Source organism: Pinus tabuliformis, chromosome 5_2 (genome assembly GCF_031772625.1).
Source record: "Pinus tabuliformis cultivar Carrire ecotype Pingquan chromosome 5_2, CPIR1, whole genome shotgun sequence".
NCBI lineage: Eukaryota > Viridiplantae > Streptophyta > Pinopsida > Pinales > Pinaceae > Pinus > Pinus tabuliformis.
Window position 1 is genome coordinate 444,565,487 of NC_142306.1, and position 10,559 is coordinate 444,576,045.

Here is a 10,559-nt window from a genome sequence, read left to right on the forward strand (position 1 = left end):
TGTGAAGGCCTCCATGTTGTAGCAATGGTGATTCAATGAAGACATAACAACTATGGTCCTGGTGAAGAAAGCAACAAAGATGATCTCAGTTAAAAGTGCAGTAGTAGTGCAACTATGATGACATCAGTGTAAGCAATAGTGATGATGATGATCTCAACAATGTTTAGAAAGAGGATTGATGTCTTGGTCTTGGAGAGGCAGATTGTGTCAAGGGTCTTGGTCTTGGTATTCGTCAATGGAATCTCTATAAGAAGAATTTACGCATGGGTTTTCCTCTCCAAGAGGGAGAGGTTTTGGCCCTGGCAGAAAGGCAATCACTTGTGTTCTTGTCTCTTTTTGTTTTGGTAGCAGTTTGATGAAGCTAACTCACATATGTTAATAATGAAGTAACATCGAGCTAAGATAAAAATGCATCAACACTTCACAAATTGTTATCATGTATAAGAAGAATCAACCTAACTGTGCTTGCCCTAGATTCTTCAACAACTCAAGCTCTAGAGGATGAAGATATCAAAAGAAGAAGGAATAGCCTCATACTTTATGAGGGTGTCAGAAATAAGAGGCCAACTCCAAGAGTTGGGAGAAATAATGTTTGACAAGGAAATGACTACCATAGTGCTCAATGCACTACCAGGGGAATAAGGCAACTTCACATCAAGCATCTATGGGAATATGGAAGCTACTCCATTCAATGAACTATGGTCATTGTGCAAAATTGAAGAAACCAGGCTAAAGGCAAAAATTGATGTAGGATCAAGCAAGCAAGCTCAAGCATTTGTTGCCATGGCTAGAAGAAAAGGGAAGTTTGGGAAGCTTGGTCCTTAGAAAAAGAAGAACATGTCGAAGGTTCAATGCTATGATTGTCATGAATATGGGCACTACAAGAGAGATTGTCCAAATCTCAAGGAGGAAAACAACAAAAGAGGAAGAGAAGAAGCCCACATCACTGAAGAAGTTGAAAAGAAGAAATCCAAGGAGGAAGTAAAAGATATCTATTATGATTGAGATAGTCTTCCTCACCTAGTTCTTTTGAAGTTTCTGTTTCAAGTTTTATGTTGTAAACTATAACTGTCATGGTAGGAATCATTAGAAGCGTGATAGGATGCATCATGTTAGGAGATGGCATCATAGAAGCATACCATTGAAAGCAAGAGCTCGTGACATCATCATAAAGAAGCATGAAAGATAGCTGAAATAGAAGTCTATGGCTATCACCTATAGAAGGATGTAGCTCTTGGTAACCTCATTCGAAGCATAAGTAGTACTTATGCAAAAAAGAAAGTCATCTAGTATAGAGCTCATTATACATCATTCAAAAGGAGCATTTGCAGGATGAGAATGTTCAAGATCCTTTGTTGGAATGTTCACCTTCTAGAAGAAGTAAGTGTCTCGCCAGGAATTCTAACTTGTATGGGATTCATGGGATGACGGTATGATGTCAAAAGAAGTGAAGCAGGTCAAGGGATTGAAGTTATTTCAATCAAGGAAGTTATCGAAGGAAATCTAGACAACCAAAAGAAAGAGATGAGGCATGTATGCTTGTACTTGATAAAATAGAGTCATGTCATATGGTTGCAGATATCATGAATACGTGCTATACCTCAAGAGCATGATAAAAAAAAAGGATCTATTCATGTGAAAGGATCTCTTCATGTGAAAGGATCTCTTCATGTGAAATCAACATAATATGTCCTCATATGAAATATGAGGTGGTTGACAAAGTTGAAGGAACTATGATTGGAAGTTCTTGGGAGGAAATGTGTGAATAAAGAAAGGAAGAGACCATGAAAAAATGCAACTATGGAGAAGGCAACCAACATCGAAGGACTAGAAGATTTGACTATGATATCTCCATGGGAAAGGTATGAAGATCTTGATAAAGTCTAAAAAAGAAAGAGACTCTTGACATTGTATATGTTTTGGAGATGTGTCAATATATATATGCAGGATGTTGATGCAAACTAGGAGATGTCATTATGAAAGACCATCACAAAGGTATTTTTGATTTAATGTTCATTTTCTATTTTTGAACAATATCTGGATGGGCTAATGTAGGGCTACCAAAGGAAGAGCTGTAGATGTCATCTACAACTGACACTCATGTGGTAGGATGAAAGATCCTGAAGGAAACATGATGTGAAGAAGGTAGCGAGGTATGAAGGAAAGGCCAAATATGGACTAATGGATCACTTTACAATGAAAGAAAGGATGACATGACTGACATGATTCATGAATGAAGGTGATGGATGGTTGGTGCCTTACGAAGAAGTCCCAAAAGGATGAAGACTCTTGAATAAAGAAAAAGGAGTTCATGATATCGAAAGGAGGAGCTCTTCAAGCAATTGGTTGTCCTGTGATCTCCACCTAAAGAGCTGCTAGAAGCAAGTCCCTGGTCAAGAGGGAGCTTGGTCAAGTCCTTGATGAAGAGGAAGCTTGGTTACATTCCTTTTATAGGAATGGGTACATTCCTTCACTAGAATAGGCATAAATGACTAGAGGGGATTAATTATTTTTTCCACCCTCAAATATTTTAACCATGGTGTCTAACTATGAGTAACCATGCACTAAAATATTTTTACAAGATATTACAATTTAATTCAACCCTTAGAAGGGGAAATACACATTTAGACATAGATCCTCAAGACATTACCCAATTTTGTGACAAAATATGATCTAGTATGAAAAATACATAGACTCGATAAACACTAGGACTCACCTAAGACTTTGTCAACAAATTCCACCCTAGCTTTGGGGTTATACCTGGGAGAAAAACTTTGTTGATTATCTGTATTTACAAACACATAATTCGTGGAGGTTAAAAAATTCCCTAGGTTGAAATCCTTTGACAAAAATCATAGGCTTACCTAGGTGTTGTTACATGGCTTAATAGTCATACTAGAATCATTTACAATAAACTTGCAGAATTTAGGCTTATAATGATGAAATTGGAAGCTGAATGATGATAATGATCCTTAAAAAAATTTGTCCATTGCTTTGTACTCCGCTTCTTGGACTATTGACAAAGTGTGGTCAATAGTGTTGGAATTTCTAAGTCTAACTGTTAGAAATCCTTCCTGTACTTTCTGATTTATTTCTTCCTACTTGTTCTGTTAATTAACAAGTTATTTACGATGTAAATACTGAAAATAAATACAAGTACAGTCTCAATGCATACAGATCATCAACTGAAGGAAAAACAAGCACACAAGTGACACCGTTATCTTTGGACTAATGTCCTCGGAAAAACCCAATGCGGGAAAATCAGTGCAGCTATCTGAGGGTTTTATTATTAAGCAGTTTCATAATACAATCTGGGTGCCAGAAATGGCTCACCGAATAGAGAATGTCGTCGGTAGTAGTACCTCTCAGTCAAAGACAGATATCAACCCTAATCTGGCCCACAAAATCTCCCAGCGTCAACCTCTAGGGTCTACGTCAGCCTCTCTGGCCCAGCATTAGCTTCTCTGGGCTTTGCGTCAGCCTCTATAGCCTCTGCATCTCCCACGCTATCCTGGTTGCCTTTGCGTGGCCTCTGGCTACTTCTGCGTGGCCTCTAGCTAGATCTACGTCAACCCTCTCCCAACTTCTGCGCTGATGCTCCCGGTACTATCTCTACCTCTCTGCTATTGCATTCACTACCCCTCAGCTGCAACTCTGATCAGTCCTTCGATTTCCTCAGCAAGCCCTGCCCCAGAAAATCGAATTCTTGATCAACTCGGTGTGTTCTCCAAGTGACCCTCAAGCCTCCTCTTATACTTTTCTCATTGACAATTCAACGGCCGAGATTAAGTCCCTAATCAACGACTAATATTAGATCTGGCTTGATCCATGAATTTTGGACCATTCTAACTCAGTTTTATATTAATTCACATTAATATTTTATTTTCCCTAAGTTTAGGCTTAGGAACTCCATTAAAAATATCAATTATTTTAATATCTCCCAAATCGGTTAGAATCTGCCCAAACCATTTCTGGGTCTTGGAGATCTCATGTGCTTTAGCCTCTCCACCAATTTTCGTGGCTAGAGCACATTCGATGCTACCCCAAATCAACACTCCCTCTTAGCAAGGACTGTGCTCTAGTAATACTCCTCACTGAGCATCACCTTGATCATTCGACATCGGTCCCTGTGCTGATGCTAGGCCTGCTGCCCAACATCCTTTGCACTGCTACATCATGTACTGCTACCCATGGCCCTGCCACTGCCACTGCTGCATCTGTACAGTAGCTCCCTCTACATCTGTGTTGCTGCCCATGGCCCTGCCACTGCCACTGCTGCATCTGCACTGCAACCCCTCTCATCATGTTGCATCGTGCTACCCATAGCACTGCCACTATTAACTGCTGCACTGCAACTTAGTTACTGAGAAGTAAGTAACTGATCTCCCAACCCTGACATCTCCGTCAGGCTAGAAACACTCCTGATGCTGAAGCTTCCTCTGTCACTGACGAGTGCTCCCTCTCTGACCTCTGCGCTGCTGCAAGAACTCTATGCATCTCGTACTGCTGCCTCACGCTGTCCTAGGACTCCTGCATTGTAGCTCCCTCTGTCTCTCCATCTGCATCCATCTCTACCGACATCCGTCAGTCTTGCTACTCCTCTTTGGGGCTCTCGTAGCAAGAAATAATCCCAAAGGTTGGGTACCTCGAGGATCCTACCCCTCATCGCCTGTAGTTCGTCTGACTACAGCTCGATGTGTCCCCACTTCCTCTCAAGTGGCGCATGAGCACTCACGGCACAATCATCATCTGTCTCCACTTCTTCTCCACCCTTGCTGGCGCAGTCTTGGTCTCAGAAGCCTCTCCCTTGCTCTTCTTCCTCGAACATTGACTCGCATAGTGACCTAGTTCCCCACAGTGGAAGCATTTGACCTTGGAGAGGTCTTTCTTCTTCCATTTCTCTTGCTTTCCCTAAGATGCTAGGGCAACATCCTCCTCTTCCTCCTTGATTCTGACCCCCTTGCCACTACTTCCCGCCTTGGTTAGCCTTCTGATCTCTTCTTGACGAAGAGCCACCCATAGTTCCTTCCAATCTGGAAGGGTCAACCTACCCCGTATGCTCTAGATAAATACCTCCCAATCCTCTGAGACTGCGTTCAATGCGGTCCTCACCAACATCTCCTCATCTGGCATGGTCCCTATGGAAGTTAACTGATCTCGGATCTCCTTCAATCAACCAAAGAAAGTGTCTATCCGTTCTCCCTTTTGCATCTAGTATGACTGTAGCTGATTGTCTAGTAGCATCTTCCTTTGCATGGAAGTTTGTTGATTCAATTTCGTTAGGGCCTCCCACATTGCATTTGCCGTGTCCTTTTCGGTAATATGTGGTATTACATGGTCCTTGACCTCGTCAAGGATGATGCTCTTGGCCCTCGCCATTGCCTCCTTGTACTTTTCGTTCTTAATCGGGTCAACTGGGATTGCTATCGTGTTCAAGGCGAAGTGCTTGAGACGATCCCTGTCTAAAACTGACAAGATCCTGGCCTTCCAGACTACGAAGTTTGAGGCTTCGTCTAGTTTGTCTTGATCTCTTACCCCATTCATTGCCATTTCGTTGCTCCTCTTTTGACTCTTTCGAGTCTCTCTACTTCCCTCCTGGAAGTTCTCGGTGTGATTCCCTCTGAGCCTCGATTTCCCTCCTGGAAACCCCTCTGCCATTGTCGAGATGCCCCCACTTCGATCGTTAGTGCAGTTGCACCACTGATCCAGATTTCTTGGCTAGAAATCCTCGGCAGCAACTCCCTCCTCCTTGGTCTTGCCCTGTTAGGTACTGTTCTGACTACAGTACCCCACTAGCTTCACTCTGCAATTTACCCACAACCTCCTATGCCCCAACAAACTGAAGGTTAGAGCCTTTAGGGTGCAATCCCGGCACCAGCAAAATCCGCACCTCCTGGCCACGGGCGTCAATCCTTCCTGACTGAGAAAGGTGACTGGGCACTACGTAGGTCAAGCCTGCTCCTCTTTGCCACTGTGCTGATCCTCTTCCCGGCTCGAATTGATGACACAGGCACTGCGTCACCCCTTCCTTGCTTCTTTTCCGCTAGGAACAACTTCTGTCACTCGGGACAACTGTTTCTGCTGCTGCTGCTCTGCTCGGCTGATGCCCTCAGTTATCTTGTGATCTGCAACTTGGCTCCGATACCATGTTGGAATTTCTAAGTCTAATTGTTAGAAATCCTTCCTGTACTTTTTGATTTATTTCTTCCTACTTGTTCTATTAGTTAACAAGTTATTTACCATGTAAATACTGAAATAAATACAAGTACAGTCTCAACGCATACAAATCATCAATTGAAGGAAAAACAAGCACACAAGTGACACCGTTATTTTTGGACTAATGTCCTCGGAAAAACCCAATGCGGGAAAACCGGTGCAACTATTTGAGGGTTTTATTATTAAGCAGTTTCAGAATACAATCTGGGTGCCAGAAATGGCTCACCCAACCAAGAATGACCTCGACAGTAGTACCTCTTAGTCGGAGATAGATATCAGCCCCAATTTGCCCCACGAAATCTCCTAGCGTCAACCTCTAGGGTCTGTGTTAGCCTCTCTAGCCCAACGTCTGCCCAACGTCAGCCTCTCTGGACTCTGCATCAGCCTCTAGAGCCTCTGCGTTTCCCATGCTGGCCCTCCTCAGGCTCTGTGCAGCTCCTGGTTGCCTTTGCGTGGCCTCTAGCTGCTTCTGCGTGGCCTCTAGCTGGCTTTGCATCAACACTCTCTTGGCTTCTGCGCTGATGTTCCCGGTACTATCTCTGCCTCTCTACTACTGCATTCACTGCCCCTGAGCTGCAACTCTGATCACTCCTTCGATTTCCTCAGCAAGCCCTGCCCCAGAAAATCGAATTCTTGATCAACTCGATGTGTTCTCCAAGTGACCCTCAAGCCTCCTCTTATACTTTTCTCATTGACAATTCAATGGCCGAGATTAAGTCCCTAATCAACAACTAAGATTAGATCTGGCTTGATCCATGACTTTTGGACCATTCTAACTCCATTTTATATTAATTCACATTAATATTTTATTTTCCCTAAGTTTAGACTTAGGAACTCCATTAAAAATATTAATTATTTTAATATCTCTCAAACCGGTTAGAATCTGCCCAAACCATTTCCGGGTCTTGGAGATCTCATGTGCTTTAGCCTCTCCACCAATTTTCGTGGCTAGAGCACATCCGATGCTACCCGAAATCAACAAACATGATTCATCACCAAACACCACCTCCAGATCTAAATCCCTCTCAGTAAAACCTGTAAAATGCTTCCTAACACTTGTCATATGGCGTGAAGCTCCACTATCTATGTACCATATGTTGGAGGTACCATATGTTGGAGGAAGTAACACTTGTGGCAAGACTAACCACCAAGAAAAACTCATTGTAGAACTTGGTGGAAAACTCATCCACTTCAGTGGACACTGCAACACCCTTCTTCTTCTTATTAGGACACATAATAGCATAGTGTCCTATCTTTTGACAAGCAAAGCATCTCACTTTGCTCATGTCCTTATCCTTCTCCTTTTGTTTACCCTTTTTATTGGTACCACTTGTGGCACCCTTCTTGGACTTCTTGTCCTTTGTCGCAAGAGCAAGATTCTCCTCATCTTGCCGCAACACCAATTTTTTGTTCTCGTTAGTGGTATTTGATAGCATCTAGAAGGAGTCTCTTGGCCTTAACATTCCTCTTGTTAAAATCAACCACTGCCAACTCATCTCTCACTTGAGTGATCTCGGTGAGGTATGAGGAAACTATGTCAGTTTTGGTCATCGTGATTTTCCTTAGTTTTTCTTGCAACACCATTTTCTTGTTCTCATTAGTGGTATTTGATAGCATCTCCAAGGAGTCTCTTGGCCTTAACATTCCTCTTGTTAAAATCAACTAATAATATTGGATCAGTGGAAGGTACTATTCAATTCTTGACAATCTCCCATAGCTTAAACTCATGAAGCACCAATACAAACTTCTCCTTCCATGGGCTAAAATTATCATTCCCATTCAGCCTGTCCTCAACCCTCAAACTTGTAGCCATTGACCTCAACAACCCAACACAAAATCTCAGATCTGTCCACTTGGCTCTGATACCATGTAGAAAATTGGTGTCTAGACCCAACCCAGTTTGAGGTTTTGTGAACTCACATCAAGTTTAATGCCCAACCCACATGTTTTATGCTTCTGTCATAAACATAAATATTTTTCAAACAAGAAAAACATGAGCCTACTCTACTCTTCAGTTTTGCTGAGAAAAATACAATTTTGATACAAGGAATTTGGGTCAAATGTCCCTGGAAAAAACCCAAAGGGAAAACCAGTGAGAGAGAGATTTATTTCTACCAGAAAAATTTTCAGTAGTTAATAACAACAATTAATTCAACCTAGCTCCCTTGAAATTCATGCCCAAAATTTTCTTGGAGAATTTTCTGTAGCAACTCCTTGAATTCCTTGATTGACAACCTCAATTTCTATGCCCTCCATGCTCAGAAATTCGTGCCCATTAAATGCTCTGTCAGTTCCTAGAAATTCAAGCTACCTGACATTGCTCAGAATTGTGTGTCCAACTCCTTGATTTATGTGATGTTTCTGACAGCTCTGACAGTCTTGATTTGTGTGTTATCAGTCTCCTTGAAACCTGAGCCCGACACCCTCGAAAAGACTGCTCTTGTCAGCAATTAATCTCTGACAGCCCTTAGATTTTTGGCCCATGCTGCTCAGAAAATCATGCCCTGACAACCTGCAATAAATGTCTGACGGGCCCCTCAATTTTTGGCACTGATCTCCTCAAAACTCGTGCTCAGCCTGCCTTGGAATTCGTGCCTGTAGCTGTTGTACTTTGCTGTCCTCCTGTTGTAATTTTCCCTTCTGCTGTATTAGCTCTCACAGCCTCTTTTTCTCCTCTTCTCCAAATCTAATGAAGAAAGCATGCAAAATGGTGCCAAATTCCTCCTTGAGTTTCCTTTTTGTCCTCTCATAATGAAGAGATACCTGATCTAAGATCCAATGGTTAAGATTATATCTTAGCCATTGAGAGCAAGGGTGGGTGATCAGCCCTACAAATGTAGGCTCTCATAAAAACATGATCCCTCAAGGGAGTTCACTTGAGGCCCTCCAATCTTGTATAGGACAAGAGTAACCCAAAATGAAACTTCAAGGGACCACCCATGGTCTGACCAAGACAACAAAATACAAACCCAAAAGACACAAGTCTAGGATACTAATATATGGCCTCACATGTTTCTTACATCACTTTTTACTTGTGACCTTGGGCTTACAATGGCGGTGATAAATACTGAAAAGTGTTCATATGTACCCCTGCTCACATGAGGGGTAGCAAGACGGTTACAGACGCAACTTCCCAAAGGTCGACCTTTGCCAAAATGTCTGTCTAGACTTGTAGGAGCTACAGATTAGTGGCCTACTGAGGGACAGTTGTACCCTCAACTCCTCAGAAGCCAACCACATAACCTGCAGCCATCATATCTTAGTTTAATTTTCATTGTTAAGATCAAGATGGATGACTTATTTCAAAACTAGGAAAATACTTGATGAATAACTTCTATGTATTATGTACTTTGCTCCCTTCTTCCTGCAATGGAAACTTTTTTCATGAAACTAACATGAGCATTCTCTAATCTTTCTTACACTGCAATCTGAATATTTCAGGCCTCTTTTTTTGGTATGTGCATGTATAACGGTACATACTGATTATTCATATATCATTGCAGGTGCACTTTGTTCTATTTAATCTAGATGCCTGGAAAGCATGGTTGGAAAAAGCAGATGAATTACTTGAAAAATTACATTGATGATAATGTATGGCCCTCTTAATTTGTACGTTATTGGGATTTCCCATGGCCAAAAGATTTTGAATTCTATATTTTCTTTCATGTTTAAAATGTTGTATATTTGCTGTTTGCTGAATGATGCTTCTACAGAGTGAACAAGTTGCAGAACCAATGTGCACATCGCCAAAAGATTCTTTTAAACTCTATATTTTCTTTCATGATTAAAATGTTGGATATTTGCTATTTGCTGAATGGTGCTTCTACAGAGTGAACAAGTTGCAAAACCAATTTGCACGTGTCTGCTTAATTAAGTTAAATTTAAGAATGCAGAGAAATATGGCTTCACACTGAACATTGATAAGGGTTTGAGGTTGGGACATGCTAGTAAGGCTTAAATATGAATTTCTAAATTTAGCCCTCAAACCATATGAAAGACATACTAATGCATGAGTGCCGTGTGTGAGAAGAATATACAGATTGTGAAAATAAGGGTGTTAAACCTTTATGTTTAAATTTGTTCCATCACTGAAACTAGACCACACATTATGTGCACTGAAGCTTGTTGAGAAGTCAAGATATAGCTAATTGGGTTGTGAAATTAATAGGTGGTCTTGCTTAAAGATGCATTGACAAAGCTTGATATTTGTATTATGCTAGTTCATTAAGGCTTGAAATTTGACTTTCAACCTATTCATTGTTTGTGTATATTCAGATGTATTATTGTCAATCTTATAAAGCAAAACTTTTATCTTCTCCATGTTTTGATTTTGATTCACAGTG

At 41.4% G+C, this 10,559-nt stretch overlaps 1 protein-coding gene across 1 annotated transcript in view; it reads left to right on the top strand.

The window, feature by feature from the left end:
• The window catches only part of LOC149159577 (uncharacterized), a 238,248-nt gene extending 228,217 nt beyond the window's left edge, over nucleotides 1–10,031 (top strand). Inside the window, exon 7 of the mRNA XM_089436515.1 lies at nucleotides 9,720–10,031. Within this exon, the coding sequence (XP_089292641.1) occupies nucleotides 9,720–9,800 (81 nt within the window). The 3' untranslated portion in view covers nucleotides 9,801–10,031. The remainder of the gene's footprint in view (nucleotides 1–9,719) is intronic.
• The last annotated feature ends 528 nt before the right edge of the window (nucleotides 10,032–10,559 follow it).